At 44.6% G+C, this 27,263-nt stretch overlaps 1 protein-coding gene across 1 annotated transcript in view; it reads right to left on the reverse strand.

Annotated features, from left to right (window-relative positions):
• The window catches only part of Col4a3 (collagen type IV alpha 3 chain), a 131,264-nt gene that overhangs the window by 56,456 nt on the left and 47,545 nt on the right, over nucleotides 1-27,263 (reverse strand). The window contains exons 2-13 of the mRNA XM_059278362.1: nucleotides 19,799-19,855; nucleotides 18,024-18,113; nucleotides 14,413-14,457; nucleotides 13,022-13,066; nucleotides 12,161-12,223; nucleotides 11,472-11,525; nucleotides 10,526-10,552; nucleotides 9,428-9,505; nucleotides 7,877-7,939; nucleotides 7,719-7,754; nucleotides 4,504-4,545; nucleotides 4,205-4,285 (exon numbers count right to left, since the gene is read on the reverse strand). Of these exons, the coding sequence (XP_059134345.1) occupies nucleotides 4,205-4,285; nucleotides 4,504-4,545; nucleotides 7,719-7,754; nucleotides 7,877-7,939; nucleotides 9,428-9,505; nucleotides 10,526-10,552; nucleotides 11,472-11,525; nucleotides 12,161-12,223; nucleotides 13,022-13,066; nucleotides 14,413-14,457; nucleotides 18,024-18,113; nucleotides 19,799-19,855 (681 nt within the window). The remainder of the gene's footprint in view (nucleotides 1-4,204; nucleotides 4,286-4,503; nucleotides 4,546-7,718; nucleotides 7,755-7,876; nucleotides 7,940-9,427; nucleotides 9,506-10,525; nucleotides 10,553-11,471; nucleotides 11,526-12,160; nucleotides 12,224-13,021; nucleotides 13,067-14,412; nucleotides 14,458-18,023; nucleotides 18,114-19,798; nucleotides 19,856-27,263) is intronic.

Raw genomic sequence — 27,263 nt, forward strand, 5'->3', positions numbered from 1 at the left:
TGGTATTTGGTAGAGCTCAGACTTCTAGACTCCTTTAAGGTCAGAATATAGTTATGATTATTGATGCTTTTCAAAACATTCTGTCACCTTTGGTGAAGATCTACTATGTCCTTAACTAAAATGTGCTTTTGTGCTTGGTAGTTAGATCAGGAGAGCTCCTGGGCCTTGGATCTAATCCCTGGCACCAGCATCCCAAGGACCAGATAAGTATTATCTCAGCATGTTAGTAACCCTTAAACAACAGTACTGGTCCGGCCACTAACCTTAAATCCACCCGTCTATATAATGAAGAAGATCAAGAATAGCAAAATAATCTCCTTGAGAGTCTGTTTCCTGCCCTTCAGGCACAGCTGTGGCTGTTTCCATGGCGCCGTCGGTGTAGGAGATGATGTTAAGAGAACTTTATTGAGGGTTCGAAGCACCCCAAGAGGCAGCTTCTCAACCTATCTATGTATCTTTGGGAATGTTGAGGAAATTTGATCCCTTGGAGAAGCAACTGTTGTGAGAGTTGGAAACTCTGCACCTGTGTATATGTTTTTAGCAATAAAACGTGGGCTGAGAATGCAAAAAAATAAAAAAGTAGCCTTTAGATCAAACTACTTTATATTATTTAACTACCAAACTAGCTTTCTATAAGTACATTCATTCCTAACACATTCAAATTACTCTTATTGGAACAATACTTTTCTCCCCCCCAACATATTTTTAATAATTATTTTGGAATTTTGTACAATGCACTCCGCCACACTCCCTTCCCATTCCTCACAGGTCAGCCTTCCCACCCTTGCACCCTACCCCCACCATTCTCCCCCCCAAATCACCAAGTCCAATTTGTGTTGCTCATATACTTATAGGAGCATGGTCAAACTCCTGGTGGCCAGCCCCTTGAAGAAAACTGAGTCCTTCCCCACCCCACTGCCAGAAGCCATGCACTCATGAAGAGTTTTTATCACTTTTTTATTTTTATCACAGTTTTGAAGGACTCTCTTCAATAGTTTCCTGTCTGGACTGTTTCTTTTTTGGGGTGGGGTGGAGGTTGTTACGGGGGGGAGGGGCTTCATTGTCTCTCATTCTCAGTTATGAGTCTGCAGTCATCGATACCACTGCAAAAGAAGCTTCCTTGAACATAGCAGCAGCCTGTGACAGCATGAAACATGGACTTCCACATGGTTTCCGGTGGCAGCTCAGGTCATAGACACCCACTTTGGTCCCTGGTGTCAGCACGTATCATAGATATCAACATGGCCTCTGGCAGCACAGCATGGATCATGGACACCAGCGCGGCCTCTGGCTCCAGCTTTGATCACAGATATTGGAGGCAGCACGGACCATGGAGGTCTTTTGAGGAGACTTAATCCAGAAAATGAACCATTCTTGAACTCAGATATCTTGCTGTTCAGAGTCACTGCAGTTGGGCAGTGTGTGTGTGTGTGTGTGTGTGTGTGTGTGTGTGTGTGTGTGTGGTGGTCAGGTCAGCCACCAGAGTCTGTGTTGTTGGCCAAGGGCCATGCAGATCCGAGTGTCCTGCCCTGTTACCTGGTGCCATGGTCACATGTGGGCCAGAGCTGCAGCGGAGGGCCATGCCGGAGTTCATGAATCTAGGGTCAGTGTTGATGTCTGAAGGTTCCTGTTACCATTGAAGGCCACGTGGATGCCCGAGATCTGTGGCCAAATTAGTGTCCCAGGTCCACTCTGCGGCTGGGCCATGCCGATCTGAGTGGCCTACGGTGCCACCTGGGGCCATGGACACCCAGACCCCATTGCTACCAAGGACAATGTCTGGGTCTGTGTTGCCACCAAAGGTTACATGGAAGCCTGGGGTCAGGGCCACAACATGTGGCCTTGTTGGTATCCGGGAGATGTGCTGCCACCAGAGCCATCCTGATCTGAGTGGCCTGTGCTTCCACCCGGAACCAGGATGTTTTCCGGGTACAAGCTGCTGACGAGGGCCATGTCTGGGTCCGCGGTCCTGATGGAGCTGGAGTCTGTGTTGATATCTGTGGCCCGTGTTGCCTCATGGGGTCATGGGAACCATGCGTGATGGAATTAGAGGGCCATACCGAGCTGCCTCTGCCTTTTGCTGACCCTGCCCATGGCGGGATGCTGGAGGCTGCAGCAAGTGAGTTGCTCCCCCCTCTCCCCAGAGATGGGCCCACCCTCACCACAGGTTCCGGAGAGCTGACCCTGATGGCATGGGCATAGGGGAGCTGGCTCTGCCCATCGCCTGAGTAGGGTGGCCCCGGAAGCCTGGACTGGCCAGCTCAACTGCCACCCAGTCCCACAGCTGGGCCTTGGTTGGTCCGCTCTAACATATACCTGATCTAGGACCTGCTGGAGCTTGTGAAGGACCCTGTAGAACAATAACCACAGGATCATCTCAAGAGATGATGGATAGGTCCAAAGCAGCAGACGACAGCCTACCATCCCAGGACGCTTGTCTACCTCAGAAGCCCCCTTCCCTACACCCCCAATAGTCAACTGACGCCCACCAAGTCAGCTAGAAACAGTTTTTCCGGGAGAAGCGATGCCCCTATTCCTGTTCACCTACTTTTTTATAATAAGCAAAAATTTTGGAATGTTAGGATTCTGCCACTCTTCCAGCTGCATGACTGTACATGCACAGTACAGTAGCTAAGCAAGGGGTCTTACTTCTTATGTCATCCATGTGCGTGCAGCGTGGTCACACAATCTGTACATGCATGGTGTAGCTCTGCAAGCCCACATGCACATGTACGGAGAAATCCTTAAAAGCTGGACACAGACTCCTCCCTCCTCCTCTGTTCTTTCCTCCCTCCCACTCTCTCTCTCCTGCACGAGTCTCTGCCCCGGGCCTGGCCACGCTCTCTTCTGTCCCCCACTTCCTCCTAATACAGCTCTGATACTGGGTTTTGTTGTGCCTCTGACCTTTCCTCGCATAGTAAAAGCGCCGCATTTAAAACCAACACTCAGGATGGCCTTGGGATATCCCAGAGGAGTTCCAGTGAGGATCCAGTGATGATGGAGTACCAGAAACCAGAGGCCTTGAACCAGACCAGTGACTCACTGCAATGAACATTTGCAAGTAAAGCTGATTGGACAAAAGGGTTGTGACACACCACAGTTCCCAATGGCACCAGGATGAATGAAGAAGTGTTGGAGAGGTGTGAAAGATGGAGGAGCAAAGAGAGTTTTTTTGTTGTTGTTGTTTTGTTTTTTTCCCTTTGTGTTTGTTTGTTTGCTTTTTTTAAAAAATTTTTGTTTTTCGGGCCACTGCAAGGGGGAGGACAGGATATGGAAGGACTGGGAGGTTAGAGGAATTGGGGTGCATGATGTGAAATTACCAAAGATTCAATAAAGAAATTATTTTTTAAAAAATAAAAAGCACAGAAAAAAAAGGTTGGCAGTGATTATGGTTGCCCAACTCAGTGAGCATTGAAGCCACTGAGTTGAAAACATGAGTGAATATTATGGCCTGTATGTTACACTACAAAAATTATTAAGGACTTGTTATAATTAAAACCCCTGAGGTATACTTTTAAAAAGCCTATTTTATATTTAAATCATGTCTCAACTAAACTATTATTGGAAGCAATTAAATGTAAATTTCCACAAGCGGGAGGGTTTAGTTTCTTGGTTAATCTAATATCATCTGAGTTCTTTATTTACCCTCCCACTCTTTCCAAGGCCAGGCTAGGGGCTGTATTGGCATATGGTATTGTGGATACATTTCCTAAGCATTTAGTTCAGCTCCGAATCCCAGTCCTGTTAGTCATCCCACTAGAGGAACACCAAACCATCAGCGTTGAAATGGTGTGGAGCAGTAGTGTTTTTGGAGAAGACTGAGTGTGTCCTTGGGGTTACAATGGCCATGCAAAGGGTCCTGTTAGATTGTAGTATGCCTCTACCCTGTCCATAGGTCATTGCCATCCTGTTGTATCAAAGCCACACATACTGTGTTAGGGACAGTGAAAGGGAACAGGGAAGAAGGGTGAACAGAATCAGGCTGTTGCCTTGGAGTCACATGTCTCTATTTCCCCATTTAATTTTTTTCATTCTTCACCATGAAAGATATAGGGAGGAATTAAGCCTAGATATCCAGGCTGGCCAGGAATGGGAAACTAGGATGAACAAGGCTCATGGTGGAGCTTCTAAAAGAGATGAGGGATCATCAAGATGTCTTTGCAGAAACAGAGGTACAACCATAGTCACAAAGCTGCACCCTTACCGATTTGTTGTACGGGGGGCGAATGAGTGTAACAATCACTGTTCCTTGCAGCCCAGGAGGTCCTGTTAATCCTTTCACACCCTAAAGACAAGTACAGTAGAGAGTGAGAACCACCCAACATCATCATCAACACAACAGTTTTACTCTCTCAAAGGTCTGTTTTCTATTCTGCCCCATACACAACAAAAGAGCAAATGGAAGCACTCATTTCAACATGGCCCGCAGATGAACCAGAGGCAAATGCACTGGGGAGCTGACGTCTTCAGATCTACTAACACATACTGTGGCATGTCATTTACCCTTTCTCCTTTTTCTCCTATGGCGTTGTCACCCATATGACCCTGTAAGAAAACACGAAATGCCATTGTTAGGTCTCAGGAAGTCCATCTGTTTAGAAATGAGTTCAAGCTGGATCATAGAAGGTTTTCTGGAAGTTAGATAAAAGCCAGCCTTCCTCAGGAACTTGTGAAATGTCCCCCAAAAGGAGTCCTTTCTCTTGCATCTGCAGAAGGGAACATATGGCTCCATTGACGTGCACCTGTGGTTACGTATCAGAGCCCTTGCCCCCGGCTCCTCCGTCTCTACTCACAAGTACTTGCTAGACATTTCAAAGACCCTTCTCATCTCCCCAGGCCTCCCTCCTTCCAGATACCTGTTTGTTCTCTCTATAAAGACAAAGTGTACCTCCCTCCCCCTCCCCCCACACCCCCCAAGCAATCTTTTGCTATCTTACTATCTCCACTATTCTCTCTTGCCCTCTCCCCTCCCCTGATTCATGTCCAGTCTTCTGTCTTTTTTCTCTGCTCTGGACTATTTCAGGTGCCTCTGGCTATTTTTTTTTCCTCTTCTTCAGAATTAAAGCCTTCACCCTAATAATGGAGCAGTCTTGTTGACAGTTTCCTTACTGCACCCCCTTGTATACAGCCATTATGTTTAAGAAACTCGTTAAGATTTCTGTCTTTGTAAGTGAAGACTTACATATTCATCTTAGTTTTGAAATAATAAAGCTATATTACTATTTTTATAGAAGAACAGCAATGTGTCTCTTTTAAAGGTGGAGGTTTGGGGGCCCAGGAAGCTGGAAACTCACTGAACATAATGGATGGTACAAGTGTTGGGGGTGGGGAACAGAAGTTGGCACAGAGGGAATTTTTCTGGCCAAGTCACTGTCTGGTTTTGATCCCATTGGCTGGCTACTTCCTGGTGAGCCCTTAACTTCCTGGCTACCTAACTTCCTTCCCTGGCTGCTTCTCTTGCTGATGGCCTACTTTAGTCATGCTAAAAATAAGAGGGATGAGTAACTGAACTTCAGGGTTCTGAAATTCAAGTCAGAAAAGCCAAGAGTGGAAAGCAAGCCACGCCATGTCTTTAGTAATTTAGTGACTCGAGACCACTTGAGGTGAATAGCTTCCATTCATCAACAACAGCTGTTGTGGTCGCACTACCTACCCATCGCAGCTAGTAAGGAAATGGAAAGCCAACTGGAAAGTATTAAGAAGTAAGGCTGGGAGGGACTGTTAAAAAGGAGCCAGTTAATTCACTCATGGACTAAGGGAGGAGTGAGTTGTGTGTGCGTTGTCTCTTCGTACGGTATCTATACGTTCTCTGCACTCTGTAGGGAATCTTTTACACAGGCTATCAAAATGGCTCAGTGGGCAAAGGTGCCCGACAATCTGAGTTCAGTTCCTCATACCTACATAGCGGAAGGACAGAACTGACTTCTTTAAGCTGTCCTCTGTCCTTCATACATGTGCCTTGCCATGCATACTCTACAGGTGAAGAAATAAGTGTAAAAGTAAAATTAAAAGGAAAGGAAAATCCCTGCCACCCCTTGACATTGGAATCCTCAGCGTCTAAATCTGTAAGGAATGCATTTCTATCCAGTTTGTAGCAATTCATTAAAACAATTGAAAACAGACTATAACAATGGCTAGCCCATCATTTGAAGCAGCATCTTTTATAAAAATCTCCCCAGGGCAGTTTATTCTTGTTTTAATGGTTTTCATAGTAAAGATTATATGGAACAGTCTCATAAATGTGGTCCAATGTCTTAATCTTACCAATTAATTTTCTTAAGAAACATGGGGAAAACCTTACAAAGTGTTCATAACATATAAAAAAAATCAGGATTTTTTTTTCATGTTGCAGCTTTTTCTAAGAAAATAGCCTAAGGTTTCCATGTAGAAGTGCGCATATAGTAGCAACATACATTAAATAACAATTTTATGTGGATGTTTCTTAACTTAGAATATGCCATTTCTGCTTTAAAGCATCTTCCATCAACAGTCTTATCTGAGTAACAGTGGATCTTTGCTTAGGAGATACATTTTTTTACCACTATTTATCTGGCATTTGGTTTCTATAAAAAGTTTCTGCTGAACGGTGGCTTTTCTTCTCAAGTTTATTTTTAAGTTAGCATACAAAGTAACATTGCCTTGTGGCATTTGCACACATCTTTAGTTTGGGTTGATTCTGCCCCTCCACCCCAACCATGCTCCTCTCCCCAAGTGTCACTTCATTTTTGTCCTCCTGTCCATGTGGCTGTTTGGTGTGGTGGCTAGCTTTGGTTGTCAACTCGATGGGGTTTGGGATAACCATGGTGGTGACCCTTGATGTCTCTGAGAGGTTTGCTGGATGAGGTTGATTGGGGTTGGAAGACCCAGCCTGAGTGTTGGTGGTACCATTCTATGCCCCAGGCTGAAGAGAAAGAGGAAGGCCCGAGCAATGCTATTCATCGCCCTCTCCTTCTGACTATGGATGCAGCATGACCAGCTCCATGTTCCTGCTGCCATGATCTCCCACCTGATAGACTGCCCCCCCAAACTTGGAGCCCAAACAGGCCTTTCCATCCTCAAATTGCTTTAGTTGGGTACTTGGTCACAATAATGAGAAAAGCAACCTCCACAGTCTTTGTCCCGTTAGTGTAGGAAGTGGCAGGGGAGTCAAGAGATTTCAAGACTCAGCTGCCATTCATGTAACCTGAACCTATGAGGGACAGAGGAAGAGGGAAGAAGGGGAGCGGGGAAGAGGGACAGGGAGAGGGACAGGGAGACTGCTTGTGTGTATCTGTCAATGAAGGAATAAATGTGAGAGCACACTGGGGAGTGTCCTGTACATCAGGTCAGGATTCAACCTTTTTAAAATTTAATTTAATTTAATTTTTTTATGCATTCAACATTTTTATCCTTAAACTACAACTTGATTTTTTTTTAATAGAAACACCTAAGACCACACAAGGTCACCCCTTCATTTAGCCACATAAGGTCGAATGGATTTTGCACAGCAGCCCACTATAAGAACTGATGAGATAAAGCAGATTCCCGGCAATAGACACCTATCCATTAGAAAGCTTTGCTTTTTCCTAGTGTTCTGAGTCAGAGATTCAGTTACTGCTGGCTCTGTCCCCTTTCCTGCTGGGACTCCTGTGATCCCTGGGAGGTACCCACAGTGGTCTTCTAGGCTTTTAGACTGGCTATGGTGCTCTGACTGCTACAATTTAGGAACATAGACTTACTTTTGGTCCTCTGGGTCCCACAGCGCCTGGAAAACCCTAGAAAAGCCATAAGTAAAAGTTACAGCAGGAATCACACCCAGCAAGAGAATGCTGTAAAACATTTTGCCATCACCCGTATATACACTGAGAGTGCATGGCATCAGGGACTTCATACTCACAAAAACTCCCAGAGGACCCGGTGGACCAGCAGGCCCTGGAAAACCTGGGGGGCCTGGAAAACCCTTGAAGTCAAGAGAAGAGTGAATTTAATGTACTTGTAAAATACTGCCAAAGCCCATTAGTTAGACATAGTGATGGTTTAATGAAATCAGAAGAGCATATTGCCTCCCCTCTAAGTGACTGCAACCCACTATAGTAAGTTCTAAACTCGTTGCTGTACGCAACAGATACCTGGGACATCCTGATGCTACTGCACACAGGGGCGTGGCCAGCAACACTTTTTGATCTGGGCAGTTTTCAGTTTTCCCCCTCTCTTTCTCTTCCTCTCTTTCTCCTTTCCTGTCTTGCCTGCCCTCCCTCCCTGTATTCGGACAGTGTTTCTCCTCCTCCTTTAGGGCTGGCCCCACCCACAGCTCTCCTGCCTAGTTTTCCTTATACCTATATGACTCACCTCTTTCTTATCTCTGTCTCTGCAGCTGGCCTTCTCAGAAGGCTGCCCTCTCTGCTGGATCAGAACCTCGGATCCAGCCACTGGAGCTCTGGGCTCCCTCTCTGTCTGTCCAAAGCTGGAGCCCTTCTTCCCTGTTGCTATTTCCTATCCCCGCTCTCAGCATTATTTTCCACATTAGCATTCGTTACTGTGTAACACATGGTACAGTTACTGATTGATATTTTTTTCTGTCTACTCATTAGAATGTAGACTCCTTGAGGATAAGAGTTTTAGAACTTGTTTCTTGCTCATCTGGGCCCTGGAGCCTAGAAATAATCCTGCCGCATAATTGGCATCTAAGAACTCTTAAATGCATTGCATGGTCTTCAGTGCCTGCACAGTATATAGTGCACAGAAGTGCACTGATGGGAGATATCCATGTTCCTGGTCTCTGGTCTCCTTTCTGCGCGATTGGTTCCTATGCAAAGGATCAAGAGCCGTCTCGTCCCATGCCTTTCTCGGAAGCCCATCACTGCTGCTAGCCACATTCCTGTGGCTGTTCGGCTCCTAGCCCAATTTCACAGCCTAGGTCTGTTGGCCTGGCTTACCATATGAGCACACCCACAGCCTCAACTTCTGAATCCCAAAGCATACACAAGTCCTAAATAGTCGTGTCTCATTGGATCTATTATGGAACACCTCCAGGCTAGCTACAGACGAACTAGTGAAGCAAACTATTCAGGGTTCAAGGGGAGAGAGCCACGCTTCAATAAAACTCTTAAAGATGCTGTGTAAATACTGGAACCAGGATGTTCTTTAACGCTCCAGTTTTACGTGGTGGTCAGTGCATGGTGTAAAACCATCCTTGATTTTAGCCAATACAGAGAAACTTAAGAAGAGTGACAGGAACTTAAGAAGAGATTAAAAGATGCCCACATTTGCATTTCAGCATGTTGCTTCTCCTAATGAGGTCCATGTTAGAACCATATGTGAGGTGGACATTATAGACAGGGAAAGACAGGAGAAAGAGAGAGCCGGGAGGAAGGAGGGAGGGAGATACAGAATATGAACATGATATGAATATGAACATGAATGAGAATTCCTTCAGGAAGTGTTGTACCTGGAAGCCTGGAGGCCCTGGAGGCCCAGGGTCACCTTTTCCATTGAATTCTCTGTCTTCTCCTTGAGCGGGCTCACCCTTGAAAACAGAAACGACCATCAACCCCTGTCAACTTCATATTTTCAAGCCCCCTCCCCCACTTAAGTGCTCACTGAAGGTCATACCTCCTCAATGATGAGTGTGTGGGAGGATATATACACAGAGAAGTGTTTTAAAATTTTGCAGTTTTTCCATTTTGAAGGATTCAAAGAACTGCTTAATATTTTTTGTTAGCCTGTATGAATTATGCGTTACAATGAGTTTCATTGTGACATTTATGCACTTGTATATATAATGCATTTTGATCATATTCACTCCTCACTAACCCCATTCCTCTCACACTCCTGCTGATTATAGACCCCCTCATACTTTCATGTCCCCCCACAACATTTTTGTGTATGTGTGGGTGAGCCATAAGTTTAATTAAGGTTTCTTATAGGACCATGGCTGAGGGGCTATTTAAAGGCACACGGACAGCTCACCAGTGGCTACACCACTGAGGATAATCTCTCTCTTTCCCCAGCAACCATTAGCTGCCTACAGAGCCTCAGGTAGGGGTGTGGCTTCACAAGCCCCTCCTCCTCCTTTTATACTATTTTATATTATTTTATCACTAACTCTCTTTCTTTTTTTTTTTTTTTCCCCTCAGAGCTGAGGACCAAACCCAGGGCCTTGCGCTTGCTAGGCAAGTGCTCTACCATTGAGCTAAATCTCCAACACCCTTTATACTATTTTAAAAGAACTGCCAAAGTACTGTGAGGAAAAGGAATAATAAATCATTTCCCAAGACACTCAAATTGGGAGTAATTCCTAACCTAGAATGTGGACTCTCAAACATGAGATCAGCTTCCTTCCAAAGACCTGTCTATGGCAAGAGCCAGAGGAATTTACTAATAGGAGACAATGCCATGTTTTAATTTCTATGGTGTCTGAATTATTAATACCAAGACCTGGTTTATGAGGTCAGTTTGTAGTAGTTTAGTTCATTAATTAATTGAAGTCCTTTTCATACATATGGTTAGAGATCTTCAGTAAAATAGTACTTGACAAATGACTTACCTTTTGTCCTTTCAAACCAGGAGGACCCTGGGAAAGAAGCAATGCGTTAACCACCAGAGGCCAAACTTGACCTTGTCTCCACTCCCTTATTTTGCCTGCTGGCCCCATAATATTCTTGCTACTGGCTTTCAACATGCTCACATCACCACATTTCAACAGCTCAACAGTTTCTTCTTCGTCTTCTGCCTCCCTCCAAAACAGACAAATCTCTCTTCCATCTTGCCTGCAAATTTATATCCTGTTTTTTTCCCACCTACTCCCTAGTTCCATATATGCCCCCCAGCTCCTTCCTGCTGTGGAAACACTGCTTTCCAAGGTCAGCAATGACTTCATGTCATTGGCTAAGACCACAACATCAGTCCTTTTATTTCTAGACTTTTTGGCAGCACTGGGCTGCCCCATCCTTCACTGAAATACATCTTCCCGGGGCTTCCATTCTGTGCTCTTCCTGGTTTTCTCTCCACTTTTCTTCTTTTCCTGCTCATTCCCCTTGACTTAGAAGTTACGTGCTGGAGTAAAGTCTGACCTCCATATCGCTGCTCTCTTTGCTCTCTCTGAATTGCTAGAAGCTTGACTCATATCCTCTCCTCCAGTCAGTCGGCTTATTATATATCTTTATGTAGATGCATCAAAAGTAGAACGAAGCCTTAATGTCTAAACTTGATCTCATAACCCACCCTTCCTTCTTCCTTCCTTCCTTCCTCCCTCCCTCCCTCCCTCCCTTCCTCCCTCTCTCCCTCTCTCTCTCTCTCTCTCTCTCTCTCTCTCTCTCTCTCTCGCTCTCTCTCTCGCTCTCTCTCGCTCTCTCACTCTCTCGCTCTCTCTCCAGTCTGATAATATCTCAGCCTTCCCAATGTCATGAGAGGTTTGTGTGCATGGCCCATGGAATAGACTACTTTCTTCCATAATTAATGTCTGTGATGTGAAGTTAGGGATGCAAACTTACTGGGAGCCCTGAATAGCCTGGTGTCCCTGGAATGCCTGGGAATCCTTGTTCACCCTAGAAGACATGGAAAGTTTGTCAGAATTCTTAGTTATGCTAGAACAGCCCATGAGGATAGCTATCCCCTAGTCGCCCCTCCAACCCAGCCATGACAAATCTAGGCAAACCAATTCAAATTCCTGATGGCTACTGCTCATGAAGGCTGAGGGCCAGAAACCCATTATCTTAGTTGAGAATAAGATCAGGGTCTACTGCTTCTCAAATTGTGCATAAATGGCAGCCTAATTGTGCCAAGAACTTTTTAATTGCTGCTTCTTGGAACTTTAGTAATTAGTTTGCTCGTGGCCACCATTCTAGGGGAGGAGAGGACTCAGTTAGGACACAAAGGAGGCAAGTGGGCCCTGCAAAGCTCAGGCTTTCCTTTCCAGACGCTAACTTTGTACTCAAAGCTTTAGTCTCTGATGTCTACAACCCCTGACGTGAGTAAGTCATTGAGTGTCTGTGGGAACCCATGGGAAAACTTTGTTGAAACCATACATAAGGAGAAATGCAGCAGTTCCTACTTGAAATCATGTTTTTGGGTCTCATGAAAAGAATGTTTCCGGAAAGTCCATTCCCATCTCACTACAGCTTCTTCTTGACTTACTCGTTCAGCAATGCTCTCATTAATTATCTGTGCAGGCAGGACGTACCTTAGAACCATTGCATCCTGGTAAACCAGCCAGCCCATGAGGCCCAGGGCGGCCTGGGATGCCCTAGAAAGAGAGCAAGACTCACTGACAAAGACAGAGGCAGCTCCACAAGGCTCAGGACCCTGCAAAAAAGTCAGGACTCAAGGGAAATGACAGATGATTTGAAATGGCTGTTAGCTAGAAATGGTTGCTTAAATGTTTACGCAGCAAACTTAAATTGTGGTTTTTTTAAAAAAAATTCATTTAAATATCACAGCAAACAAAACATGCTAACTAAGATAAAGATGTCAGATGAGCTGTGGCTATTTTAGGTAAAAATCTAGAAAACAGAAAATGAGGTCACATGACATGCTGTTCTAAGTGAGAGAGAAAGGGAGGGAAGAGGAAAGGAACCAACACAGAAGTGAACGAGGTCATTGTTCTCTGTTACAAACAGGGTCGTCCTATATTGTTCTATGGCCTCTACCCAGTTCTGCTCGTGTGTCACGCAAGTCCACACTCTGCCATGCTCAGTCCTAGGGTGTATTTTCTTCTTGTAAAGAGTATGTCAGACATGTTTCCTTGTGTGATTATTTTAACATTTTCATTAAGATGAGCATGTGAGCAGGAGCACTCACACATACACACATATATACAAATGTACTCATACACGCACACACACACATACATATCTACACAGAGATACATAAAAATATACATACATACATACATACACATATTACACATACACACATATACAAATGTACACACACATACATGCACACATACACACACAAACATAATACATATACAAACATACACACACACACACACACACACACACACACACACACACACGCGCGCGCGCTTGTCATTACTTACTGGAAGTCCAGGAGGACCTGAAAATCCTGGTAATCCAGTTATCCCCTAAACATAAGTAAAAGAGGAGGGGGTAGAGAGAAAAAACAGTTAAAAATGTTCATCCTATAAACATAAAATTATTTGCCAAGTCAATGACCATTTTTTTGCCGCTATGTATTGAGTATATCAAAAATCGATTAGAAAAAAACAAACAAAAAGGCCTGACAGACCTTTGTCCATCTGGCCTTTACCCAGCCTTTAGATTTCTGTTTTGTTCGGTGAGAGTCAGTCTTGCTGTGTGCAGTCTAGACTGGTCTCAAACGTACCCTCTACATATCCCAGGCTGCTTTGAGTTCATGACTTTCTGTCCCTGCCTCCCATCTACAGACCTGGTGTGTGTGTGTGTGTGTGTGTGTGTGTGTGTGTGTGTGTGTGTGTGTGTAGTCCTGTGACACATGTGCACAGCATACTTGTGGCGGTCAGAGGACGGCTTTTTGGGAGTTTTTTTTTCTGTTTCTTCACCTCGTTGAGGCTGGGCCTCTTGGTATTTCTGCCATGCTGCACACTCCAGGCTAGCCAGCCGACTCTCCCGTAGCCGCCTTCTGTTTGGATATGAGTGCTGGGATTGTGCACTACTGTATCTGGCTTTTTTTTTTTTTTTTAAATAAAGTGGGTTCCCGGTATTGAACTCAGATCATCAGGCCTGTGCCACAGGCACTTTCCCCTGTGGAACGTTTTACCTTATAAAACTCTTAAGAGGGAGTGGTCATGGTTGCTTGGGCTGTGGGGGATTCTTTTTGGTTTGTTCTTGGAGACAAGGGCTCACACTCTATAGGCTAGTCTGGGAATATTACTAGGCAGTCCAACCTTGAACTTACAGCAATCCTCCTGCCTCAGCCTCCTGAGTGCTTGAGGTTGTAGATGTGAGTCACCACACCTGGCTGAAATTCATATTTAAGGTGTATTTTATGTGTAGTAAAATGTTTACGTGAAAAGCATGGGATATATATATATATATATATCCTTCTTCCCTCCCTTCTTCCCTTGAGTCTTGCTTTGCAGCTCATGCTGTCTCTAACTCCCAGTCCTCCTGCCTTTGCACCAGAGTGGTGGGATGCTAGGCATGCATGGCCATGGCTGCCGTACCCAGGGCCACTTCCTATCACAGGAACAACATCTTCATCTCTCTAGAAAGTTTCTCCTGAGCCCGTTCCCCATCAGTGCACATCTGTCCCTGAGGTAGAGACTCTTATTTTGGTCTCAGCCAGTGGATTCGCTTTCCCGTTCTCCAACTCCATCGGTGGAGCCACACACACACGATGTCCTTCCTCCTCTCTGACATGTGAATAACGGTTGCCGTTAGAAGAAGAGTATTCAACCAACAATCAGAACGGATGGGTGGGACTACTAACCCTGATGCCTTTGGGGCCAGTGAGTCCTGGAAGTCCTAGAGAGCCCTAGATCCAAGTGGAAAGAGGAGAAGTCAGTACAGCAAAAAAACGATTTGGTGGATTGACACCGACACACCGAAGGGCCTAGGTTTGTCTCCTCAGTGAGCAGTTTTGCTCTTGTGATTATTACACTGTTGATTAAATTTGATCTCTTGCTGCTTCCAACCAAGTACCAATCAGAATGGACACACAAAACTGCATTTAAACCCTTGCTACTCAAAGTAGGATCAGGGACCAGTGACCAGTGACTTGGCCTCAACCTGGGAGCTTGCCATAAGTACAAACGGCTCAAACAGCCCCACCCCTTTTCCTCCTCCCAGGCATATTGATTGAGAATCCCCATTTCAACGGGGTTCTGTTGGACTTCTCCTGTACTGCCTGGAAAGCGCTGTGAGCCTGCAAAAGACCTGGCAGCCGCGGCAATCTGATAAAGAAGGACACCATGGTTCCAACAGCAAAGGAGACCAGCGGCAGCCGGCAAGTCCGTGCAGGAGAAACACTTCCTAACGAAATGTGCCTGCCATGTCGGAGTAGATAAATAACAGTGAGGACTGCCTGCACCACAGACGATGTTGCTCCCAAGTGCATAATGAATCTCTGTTGGAGGCCCCCTTTCATAGCGAATAACCTTAAACGGAGAATATTTTAACTAAGCCATTTGCTGTGAGAGCAGCATCGTCAAAAAGCTGTTTCCATCATTCCAGAGCATTTCAGGTTTTTTTCTTTTTTTTTTTTTTGAGAAAGGGATGTTACACAGTCTTCTGAGACTGAACCGTCAAGGCCAAAGTTAGCCGTTCCCTTCTGAGGTGGAATTCCTGGGTGCAAGGCCATGTTCAAGGCTGTATCTCCTGCCCTCATCCCTGCCCCCGTGAGAGCTGTTTTGTGTTATGCAGAGGGCAGAAAAGAAGACAGATTTGCAGGTTTTACTTTCCTGTAGTAAATCTTCTTGTGCAGAAAATAACACTGAGGAAGGAAGCTTATAAAACCTGAGAAATATTTTGGCAAGATTTTAATGTTCTCTGGTTGTTTGCCTTTGGTCAAGTTCTCCTTCGGGGCTGTATGGTCCTATAAGCTATGCTTGAAAATAAGATCTCATGACATGACGGGCGTTTTCTGGGTTAGGTTAATGGAACATTTGCACATCGTGCAATCCACAGGAAGCACCATGGAGCTAACAACTCTAGTTGCCAATGGTATTCGTAAAGGGGTGCTGAAGGCAAGTGAGCAGAGTGGGGTATAGAGAATGAACTAAGAAAGGAGTTCTTGGATAATCTACCTGCAGGCCTCACACATCAAAAATCCTTTTACCAGTGAAGCAAAGGGAAAAGCAAGTCCAAGCCCTGAAAGGAGTCAATGGGATGGCCAGTCAGAGTTTTAAAAGTGTGTGTGTGTGTGTGTGTGTGTGTGTGTGTGTGTGTGTACGCGCGCGCGCGCTATGTACATATGTGTGTGGAAGCCAGATTTGGCATTTGGTGTCTTCCTCTACTGTTCTCCATCTTATGCTTTCAAACAGAGTCTCTCACTGAACTGAGAGTCTGTCGGTTCAGTTAGGCTGGCCGGCCAGTGAGCTCCGAGAATGCCCTGTCTCAGTTCCTCTGCTTCCAGCCCTGGGGTTACAGATGCATATTGCTATGTCTGGCTTTTACGTGTATGCTGGAGATCTGGACTCAGGTCTTCATGCTTGTATAGCCAGCACGTTCTACCTTCCAAGCCATTTCCCCATCCTAGCTAATTCAAGATGAGCACCAGAAGAAGAAACGGAGAAAGAGAACGTTGACCTGGACGAGATAGACAGAAATGGTAGAATTCCTGGGTATCAGGCTTGGTTTTGTAAACTGTAAGTATGGCTTTGGTTGCTTAGGTGTAGTAAACAGATACTTGTCTCTGCTTTTAGTGTTTGGCCTATAGCTCCCAAGATCCTTCATTCTTCCTTAGAGATGGGGCGCATGGATTGTCTCTAGTTACTTAATATTTGACTCCTCATACAGAGTTCCCAAAACCCTCAGAATTCCTGACACATCTTTTGATGAGCGGATTTTTGGGGGTCTCCTGGCTGGGGGCTGGTCACCAGATAGGCCAAGCCCCGATTAGAAGCTTGGATCTGGCTGCAGCCCCATTGCTAGGGAGCAGGGGAGCTGAGTTGGGTGAGGAGTGGATCCTGTCTCCTAGAGGAAGAGTCTGAAGGAATCCCCAGCCTGAGGTGATTACAGAGCTCTGGACAGGTGGGCGACACACTTCACTTCCAGGGGATGAAAGTGCCTACTCTGGGACCTTCAGTGAACCCTGTGTTCTTACCGGTCTGTCTGTTTACACGCGTCCTTTATAACAAAGTGGTAAATAAAAAGGGTTCCTTGAGTTCTGTGTATGCATCACAGGGTCAATGTGAGGAATAAATGAAATGCAGGAAGGAATAATTGGGCCACTGCTTGGCATGGAGTAAATACATCATTTAAGTGTTCTAGGTATTATTCTAATAAATATGTCAATACAGTATGGAATTTTGAAAGGCTCCACAAAGATCAATTACAGTGGTCTTTTATTGGTTACTAGTTCATAGATTGCTGGGGGCCGGTAGTCAGGGGAGTTTGTATGCCTGACAGCTCTGGTGTCCATCTAGATAATGTCCCCAGTAGGAAGGTACGGCCAGCAGACCTAGTGGTTCACAGTTATTTAGTAAATCCTCTCGGGTATTTATTGAAACAAGGCCCTTTGTGTATCACAGTCTTTAGGACAAAGATGCGTGACAAGTGTGAAGGATAACAGGCTATGTTACAGACCTTGGAAGCCTGATGCTCAACAGACTCCCCTCCCCAAAGGAAGAGGTGGATGGGGAGAAAGAAAGAGAATCAGGGATAGGGGACTTTCAAAACCAAAGGCAGACAGATGTCTCTAGATCCCACTCAATTTGAATCAAAGCAGAGGTTCATGTCAAGTAGAGACACAAAAACACCCTTGCAGTGGCCATTTGGAGGTCGCTGGGGAGGTTTGCAGGAATGTTTTCAGGGGAGGAAGCCAAAGACAAAGTGTCATTGGCTAAGGGGAGAAGAACAGGTGATCGACAGGTACCACCTTAACTATTTCTTCAAGAACCTGACCTGCAGAAAAGACAAGGAGAGGATGACAATCCCTCGATTAGAGTACCTAAAGAATCCAGACGACGTTATATGCCAGTATAGAAAAATATTTGCATGTTTCAGCACTAAAAGAGACGGGCCAGCATCAAAAGCATAGTTCAAAGGTCCTTATAAAGGATGTGCTCCTGGACTAAGGTCATGATGGGAATCCCCGTGGTCAGGGCACAGGTGGAGGGACAGATCTTCAGGGAAGGAGGAAAAGACTCATCCTCCCATGTAAGACCAGCTTGGCCAGATTCACGGGTAGGAACTACAGGGGGTCTGGGTGGGTAGGAATGCAGTTCTGAAAGCTCAGCTAAGACAGGAAACGAAGAATTGGGTTTTCACCCACCAGGTGTCTAAGATGGGGAATTGTCTTCAGGGCCTCAGTGGCCTATGTGGTGGGCATGAAGATGGGTTAGGTGGGCAGGGGTTCACCAAGCTGGCAGGGTAACATACCTTAGGTCCCTGTGGTCCAGGCAATCCTTCAGGACCTGGAAATCCTTTCTGGCCAGGAAAACCAGGGGGCCCAGGATAGCCTTTCACCCCCTGTTAAAACCAAAATGAAACAAGAAGCAAGGGGCAATTAGCCAGCAAAACATTCTGCCTCACCACAACCTTCTCTTTGTGACATTCTTCCCTTGGATTAAGGAGTCAATAGTTAGCACTCAGCTCCCAGGAAAGCCACCATCTAGTAACACATGCCCACAGGCTTCAGAGTGATGCTCATGTCCTTGTAGACACTAACTTTTCCCAGATGGTAAGCCTACTACTCGGGATAGAGGTTAGAGGGAAAGGGACCAAAAGACAGTATGGTGAGAAAATTAAGGTTAGTGGAGTGTGTTTATTAAGGTGTGGAGACGGTGAGGATGAGGTGGAAGGCCATGGTTTTGAGGTCTTAGTAATGACAGAATGAAAATAGAATACCGTGGAGGTACCCACTTGAGAGATGGTTTTGTTGCACAGGAATGAGTCCCCCAGTCAGCTGTTTCCATAGGAACTGCAGGAGAGGTGTCAAGGGCAGCAGACTGCAAAGTGTGAGCCAAATGATCTGGTAGGTGGAGTTAGGTGATGCTACGGGGAAGTGCCCGGTAGAAGTGAGGAAAATAGAGTTTGGCCAACAAAAGCCTTCCCATGAATGTGAATACCGAGGAATAGTCTTTAGCAGTCAAGGCCACTAGTTAAGTTGGTCAGTTTTGTTACAGTTGGCAAATGCGATAAATAAATAAATAAGCCACAGGAATGATCAAAAGTCTGCTACTTTACACTGGTATACAGAAAGCACACCCAATAAACCAGAGAAAGAAGTGGATTTGCTAGACCCTTCTCATAGCTCAGTTACTTTCACACGTTTTCGGACTGCATCATGCATACAGCTGCGACTCAGTAGATGCCTGAATGCAAGTTCAAGAACAAAGGGAGTGCATTCCAGAGCAAATGTGAACGGGCTACATTCATAGCTTCCTGGGGAAGGGGGGGGCTAGTACAAGTGAATTATAGACATAATATCTATAAATAAAGCAATTATTATAATTAGCATATAGTTATATATAAACTGTCTTACCAAATGAACTAAAATGTGCTTTCTTTGGAATATTCTTTTAATAGTTACCCTTCAATATTGTTGAACAATTAATGAATGTCTCCGAGGAAGGATTTTGTAAACAAAAAAAGTACTTTAGCTCTGCCCCTGTCTTAATTGTCATAAATTGCGAGTTAATGGAGCGAGCTGATGAGATTTCACAGCATTCTTTTTTCTTTGAATTCTGCAATGGAGCTTTGATTTTTCTCCCTTGACGGGAGTGCTGCTGCTGGAAGTTGCCACCAGGGGGCGGTCTTGTTCCAGTGCTGCAGCACCGCATCTGTGGGTTTCAATGTTTATATCGAAGCGAGAGAATCAAGTTGCTTTAATTTCTTTTCTCATGTTTAGCAACATCATAAATATAGTGTATGCTAGGGAGGCTTCTTAAAATGTTATTTTTCTGCCAACTTGCTACTTATTCAGCCGAGAGAGTTACAGTGTAACTGCCAGTATTTACACAAGGGAGCCAGAGTAGCCCAAGCTTCCTAGAAGGCTTTCAACATTGTTTAAGGTTAATGGTTATATACAATTACTTTAAACGTGGATTTAGGGGACTCCATAACATAGTGATGATTTCTGTTACAGAAGGGCAAAGCGTGACAGACTCAAGGCATCTCCAGTGTGAAGAGGCAGCAGGAAGTTCTGTTCTTACCTTTTCCCCTTTGGTCCCCATGCAGAAGCACTGGCCCTTGCCTTTGCAGATGCAGCCCTGGAAAGAGCAAGAGAGGACAACCTATTTTATGTTCTTTGAACCTTGGACACTTAAACTCATGATGCACGTGACACTGGCAATTCATTAATAAAAATGTGAGGGAGCCCACAGAGGTTTCCTAGTGAGATCTGAGCTTGCTTTACCAGGAGGGCTGCATAAGAGGATGATTGGACCATGGCCCTGGGTACCAGGTGTTTGGAAAGGTCTGCACTTGGCTGTATCTAGTAAGGGGGAGGCCTTTTGCCTCGCCCTGTGGCATTGTTATAAAAAGCCCTTTTGAATTGTTTTGGGCTGTTGAGTATTGACCCAGGTCCTGCCGAAGTTATCCTGTGTTACTGTCTTTCTTCTTCTCAACTAGGTCTCTCTTTCTACCTAATATTTCTTATCCCTCTCTCCTCAAGAGTACCCTGGAAAAAGTAGGAGTGGTTTTCCCACAAAAATGAATAAAAAAAAATCATAGAAGTGTCAAATGACATAGAAGGGTCATTTTTTTTTTTTTTCGAGACAGGGTTTCCCTGTGTAGCTTTGCTCCTGGAACTCACTTGGTAGCCCAGGCTGGCCTCGAACTCACAGAGATCCTCCTGGCTCTGCCTCCCGAGTGCTGGGATTAAAGGTGTGCGCCACCACGGCCCAGCTCATATACATTTTTTTTAATTGGACTTAGGAAGTCAGGCAGTTTGTGGAAAAGGCAAAGTCTGTTATTCCTCTCTCTTTTCCCACAATAATAAAAAGTTGAACTGTATGAAACTGCCATTGCTGTAGGTAGAGAGTGGCCTAACTTTAGCATATTCTTAGGTTCAGCAGAAAGTGTGTGTGTGTTTGTACCTGTCTCTCCTGTGTGCAACATATCTCATATCTCATGACTGAGTACATAACATTTTCCACAGGTGATTCCAAGCTGAAATAAGAATTCAGATTCTCTGAAATAATAATCAAGACTGGTATAAGAATGTCGATGTTCACTGTGTGTTTTGAAAACATTCATTCACTATGCTGAGATCAGAACGCTCTTTCTTATGTCAAGAATGGAAGATACGGCACTGAGCTAGGGAAATTCTATCCTATCTAGTCACGTTGACAAATCTACAAATTCAGCCCTTAGAAATTATGTACAAATCAACTCTAAAAAATAATACTCACCTACAGGAAAAACAAGGAGAAAAATAGTTAAAAGTGGTAGATTTGGTATGTACTTTGACATAAATGATATGTTCTATGGTCATATATGAACCTTTCCCTTTTTGTTTCCTTTAGTTAATACTAACTGAAAATTAGTTCGCTTCTATAGAAAAATGGTTGATAATTGATAATACCAATTGGTAATTGATGATCTAACAAGTCTAGGAGGCTGGTAGGTAAATTGCAAAGAAAACAGGGAATTCTATTTGTGTAACTGAAAAGAAAAACGTCTCAAAACATAATTAACTGAATGTATTTCCTGAGGTGATGATAGGACGCTTTTCTGCCATTCACAGAGGCGAGTGGGTGATGATTTTCACTCTTCCCACCCTCACCCCATTCATAAACATTGTGATTTTTACGAATGGGAAGTATCTGACTGAGGCATTGATAGTCTCCCTGAGTTTTGGTTATTTGATATTCTCAGAAGACCAGGTCTTTGCTGTTTTCCTCGAAGGTGTCTTGATTATTTCAACCTTGCCTTTCTAGATTTTTAACTGTCTACATTCATGACAGTCATGTGTTTAACGGCACTCTTATTAGCAATGGGTTCCCTGAACATCCATGATGTCTCATCTCTGCCCCATGACTATTTGAATCAGAAACTTTGGGGCCAGCTCCCAGGAATCTGTTTCATGAAGGCCTCTTGTTGGTCGTGATTCCTTTCTCACAGATGAGAACCCCATTTCTGAGTGAACTTGACATAAGTATGCATATAGTTCCCTAGCCATTGTCCTCAAGTAGAGTATGGAAGGAGTTCCCAAGCCACTGTCCTTAATAGATAGCAAGAAGCTCTGCCTCTCACAAGCCACAGACACCTGGACCCTGAGCATCTGGTCCAGGGAAGGGAGGGTATATTGAACATCCTCTAATCTACAGAATATTAAATGGGGTCACAGGGCAGGCTTAATTCAGTTTTGTTCTGTTTACTTTTATCTGCCTGTCTATCTACCCATTTCTCTGTCTCTGTCTCTGTCTCTCTCTATCTCTCACATCATCTATTTTAAGTAACAGTTGTGTTCAGCCTCCACTCCCTTCCAGCCAGAGCTTGAGCGAGCACATCCTTGCTGATCTCCTTCAGTGTAGGCCACATTTCCTCTCCTACCAAGCCCCGTGGAACTTTGTAGTTACATGTTTAATGTACATTCCCCTCGATGGCTGCATGTCCCAAAGAGAAGGAACTGCCCATGTTGTTCATGTTAATGTCCTATTTGTGCTGTATCTCCTGAACAAATGCTGTGCTGATGGGATGGAAGTTTATGGTTCACCCTGAACTTGGAATTTTAAAGCACAGGCGTGTGGGAGCCCAGTTGGGAGATCTGCTCCCACATTTTACCCCAGGTTACTCTTGAGGAGTGAAGGATAAGAGATTTAGATAGAAGGATAGAGGAGAGAGAAACAGATAGAAACACAAGATAGCCTTGGGAGGGCCTGGATCATTATCCACCAGCCCCTTCTGTCTCTTCCGAAGGGCCTTTTATAGGACTGCCAAGGGGTGGAGCAAAAGACCTCCCCCTAGCACAGCCAAGTGCAAACCCTTCCAATCGCCAGGTGACCATGCACATGGTCAAGCAATCCTCTAAAGCAGTCTTGCTGGGTAAAGCAAGCTCAGCTCTCACTAGAAACTTCTGTGACCTCCACCCAGAAGTCAGATGGCTATTGTGGGGCAACTGTGATTGGGGAGACAAAAAGTGAAGTCAGAGCCTTTGGTTATTTTAACATATTAAAACCCACACAAACTGAATTATTTGTTAGTTGCTTGGACTGAAAAAATTTTGGAAAAACATTAAGCCCTCCTGAGAATTGAAAAGCAGTACAATAAAGTTATATAATGTCTCATTTAAGCTCAGCAGCTGTTGGTATAATCCCTCACTCCATTACCCCTGTCTCTGTTGTTCTTTCCCTCTTTCTTTCTTTACTTCTATGTGCGCACACACACATATACACACAGAGACAGACACATGCATACACACATAGGCACATGAACACACACAGACACACATGCATATACAGACACATGAATACACACACATAGAGACACACAATACACACACATACACACACACACACACACACACACACACACACACACACACCTACCTAATAACTTAAAAGTAGATTGCATGCAGGCTGACATGTCACCTCCAAACGAGCATATGTTTTTATCTGATTGCAGCATTAAAATTAAGAAACCCAAATGGATATCATTTTAGCTTTCTTGTTTATTAGAGGGTCATAGTTTTATTTAAGGTCCTTAATGATGGTAGAAAATTAAAAGCTGTTTAATGTCTAGCAAATCTTTGACTTTATAGTAGAAATTTCATCACTTAAAAAGCGTTTCTATGTATTTGTGTGTATGTATGTGTATGCTGCATGGGTGTGGGTATCTTCAGAGGCCAGAAAAGTACATATCGTTGCCAAAAGTTGGAGTTACAGGTGGTTCTGAGAGTTGAACTTGGGTTCCCTTGGAGAACAGCAAGTGCTCTGAACTACTGAACCATCTCTCCAGACCCAAGATTTAATCTCAATTGATGTCTTTTCTCTAACTTTTAAAAAGCCGCTTCAGGCACATCTTTTGGAAAAGCAACCTTCAACAACAAAAATTGTTATATAAATAATATTAATGATAATTATTATTGTTTTGTTGCAGTGTTGTGGATGGCACTAGATTCTTGAGTATTCTAGATGACGTTCCTACCCCTGAGCCACGCCTCCAGCCCTTCAATTTTATTTTTATTAAATATTTCAATCCTGTTTTCATAAAAGTACATTTGTACTCACTCCTTTAATCAAGTTTTTCCTCCACATTTAATTAACTTACTCCATTAATTAACAATCCTAAGTGCTACAGGCAGAAATTAGTGTGGGAATAACGAACTCTTGGCAATCCTAAAACCTACAGATGGGCATGCACTATGCTAGGGGGCAAGCCGGGGTGTCAGTTGACCTGCTGCCTAAAAGAAGGTACACAGAGTCTGATCTTTCTGGGTGCCAACTCAATGGACAGGCATTTCGAGGGGGCCCACTGCATGTACCCTCTCTTCACACGCCTGTCCCATCCTTGTACGCTTGCGTCTGTGTGGTCGATGTGGCTCCTCAGCGAGGCCCACGGGTGTCTCTTTCTGCCTGGGTTAGCAGAACTATTCCAGAACCAGTCAGACAGTCATGGTGGGGCCTGCCTGTATGTCTGAACAGTCCCGCTGGCTGAGACTTCAGAATCCATTCCGTGACAAGCTGCCTACAAGTAGGTCCTCCACCTGACCGGATGAACTCAGCATCACAGTGAGGGTAGCTCTCTGGCAGCCGTTCAGAGGCCTGTGTGATGGTGTAGAGCCTGGCATGGGACCTCACGAAGTAAGCCTCCCGGGGATGATCTTGTATGCAAGACATAAATTCTTTTCATTTTGGCCTTTTCCCTTAAACACAAGCTAAGCTTTGCAAATACATTTCAATCAGTCGGTCATTAGATTACTTGACTAAACGATGCTGAGGCTGTGGTTAAACCTTTTGCATTCATTTTGATGGGTCCTTTTCTGAAACATCACAACCATTTTAATGGATACAATCCGTTAATTACTATTCAGAAATTAACTCCCTTAAAAAGCGGCACGGCCAGCACCTATCATTAAGCCAACTCCAAGGATGGCTATTTCTCATGCAACATTTTTATGATTTTTCCTTTTTCAGTAACAAAGTACTTCTTAGTGTCCTCATGGTAAACCTCAAGGAAGTAAAGAGCAGGAAGTTCTTAATAATACTGACTTTCCTCTCCCTTGGGGTCAGAAAGCTGCCCAAGGTTATGAGACTTTAGCACATTTGAATATTAAGTAATGCGCCTAGAGGGGAATCATTCTTTTAATGAGTGCATTCATTTTTTTTTATGACCTCAGAATGCAAGATAAACATCCACTGTAGAGAATCTAAAAGATTTAGAACTTCGGTGACCACATGCCCAGTACATGTGGCCTACTGTATATCCTGTGGGTCATCTGTGCAGGTTCTAACCAGAGTTTGGGGCCAATTGCTGAAGGCTTCCTGATTGTCTCACTCACAGAGGAAGGCATTAAGATTTGTCTTGTGCTATGTAGCAGTTGATAAAAGAAGAGGTCCCGAATTAGTAAGTGAGCAAGGAAAGGCGTATGGGAGGGTTTGGAGGGAGGGAAGTGAAAGGGGGGATGACACCATTATGTTATAACCTCAAAAAAGAAAAGAAAAAGATTTGTCTTCTGGTGGTTTGCAGAGGATCAGGGATCAGTCAAAGGCGCCTTGCAGATGGCTATGCACTCAGGAAGAACTCAGGCATTGGGGACTTCCCCTCTCTGTTCAGTACAAGACTGTTTGCCAAAGGACAGCCATGTGACTGTCTGGTCTTATCTTCAGTCAGTGTAAACTAGCTATGTTCCCCCCAGACATTTCCTCCTGAGTTTATCCAATGCCAGAGAACTGGCCTGGACTTCCAGAATAAGAATGAGACTGAAAATTCTTCATTAATTCCACAACTGAATCACAGTGTCTGTTACCAGTATCTTTAGAGGACACCAAGTATGTAAATTGACTAGTTGAATGTTATTTGTACATGGGCACAGACACTAAAACACTTTACTTATTTAATGACACGCTCATTAGGAATATCAGTGGTATATTTGATGCCCATAATGATAGGTGCCAAGTTGCACAGATGCTATACAAGTGGCAATTACTTCTCAGCTGCTGCCCAGGCAGCCTGGACAGTCTTTGTCTCAGTCCCACAGCATTCAAGCATCACCCATACATCATTAAACTTAGCAAGCATTTGATGCTGCAGAGATGATTCAGTGCTTTCTAACTGCATGCTGCTCTTCCAGAGGACTTGAATTTGGCTCCCAGCATCCATGCTGGGTGGCTCACAACCACTTGTAACTCTAGTTCCAGGAGATCCAACACCCTCTTTTGGTCTCTGCAGGCACCCACACACATGTGGTATTCACCCACACAATCATACACATAAAGAAAAAAATAGTAAATTAACAAGAGATCTAATGAGGCACGTACATTCCTACTGTTTACTGAGAGTCCAAGAAATTTATATATACATTTTTTTTATTTTCCATTAATAGAAAATGATTTTCAGATTCTCCTCCTCCTCTCTGAACACAGCACATCCATTTCTGCTGGCTCATGATATGGAGGTAGACTGCTGTCCCCTCTGTCTCTCTCCATATCCAGCTACCCAGGGTCAGTGGGAAGGGAAGTTGGCATCTTCGGAGCTGGTTCACACTCTACTGCGCAGGGCTGTTGATTCTGCATTAAAATGATTGACCCTGCCAGTCTCTGTGCCCAGCCAATGGCCCGAGGCAATGGTTTTTGTATCTGAAAAGAAAAGCTGACCATGTTCGAGCCAAGCGGTGCCAGACAGGCCCCACCAGCTGTTCCCTGCAGAGCGGCCTCCACCCAGTGATGGAGAGCCTTGGCAGCTTGCCCTCCAGCCAAGGAGGACCTGGAGGGTGGCGGCTGCCTGCCCCACCCACAGCCATCTCCACCGAAGCTGCCACTCTTCCCATCTTTCAGCTCCTGCCTAGGGAGATAAAGTACTAGTCTAGACAATGAACCCAGCCACCCGCTTTGGAGTTTCTGAGTGACAGCAAGCATGCAGATGAGTGACTGTGACTAAGAAGGTGGCCCTCTGAGTTGTCCAGTGTTTGGAAATAAACACTTGGGGTAACACCTTGTTTCATTGTTTCATTCTTCCAGCCTTGTGTGCTGCAAGGGAGTGAGGTGTGTGTCTGTTCCTATCAACTCCAGCTTCTCTTTCCCCCTAACATTTGGAAATTTTTAAGTTAAAAAAATTTCTAATTAGCATACATTTGATGATGGAATTTTCAAACAGGAGTCGTTTTTGTTGATTCGGTGTCCCTTCTTCCTGTCATCTGTCACCCCCCTCCCCTAGGGCTCTTCGACCGACTCCCATCACAGCCTCCTTCCAGCCTTCACGTCTCGTGTCCTGTAGGTCTCTCCGTTTCCTTAACCTCTCTTATTCTCTTCTCCCGAGCTCCTTTCTAGCTCTGTAGTCGATGTCTACACTCACCCCACTCAAGTGCATCCTTATGAACATTATAAGCTCGGGTCTGTGTATGAGAGAAAACATTAGATATTTTTTCTTTCTGAGCTTGTTACTTTGGTTAATGTAATGCTTCCTAGATCCATCTATTTTCCTGCAATTTTCACGATTTCTGTTTTCCTCATACGT

This window comes from Peromyscus eremicus, chromosome 13, assembly GCF_949786415.1.
Source record: "Peromyscus eremicus chromosome 13, PerEre_H2_v1, whole genome shotgun sequence".
Lineage (NCBI taxonomy): Eukaryota > Metazoa > Chordata > Mammalia > Rodentia > Cricetidae > Peromyscus > Peromyscus eremicus.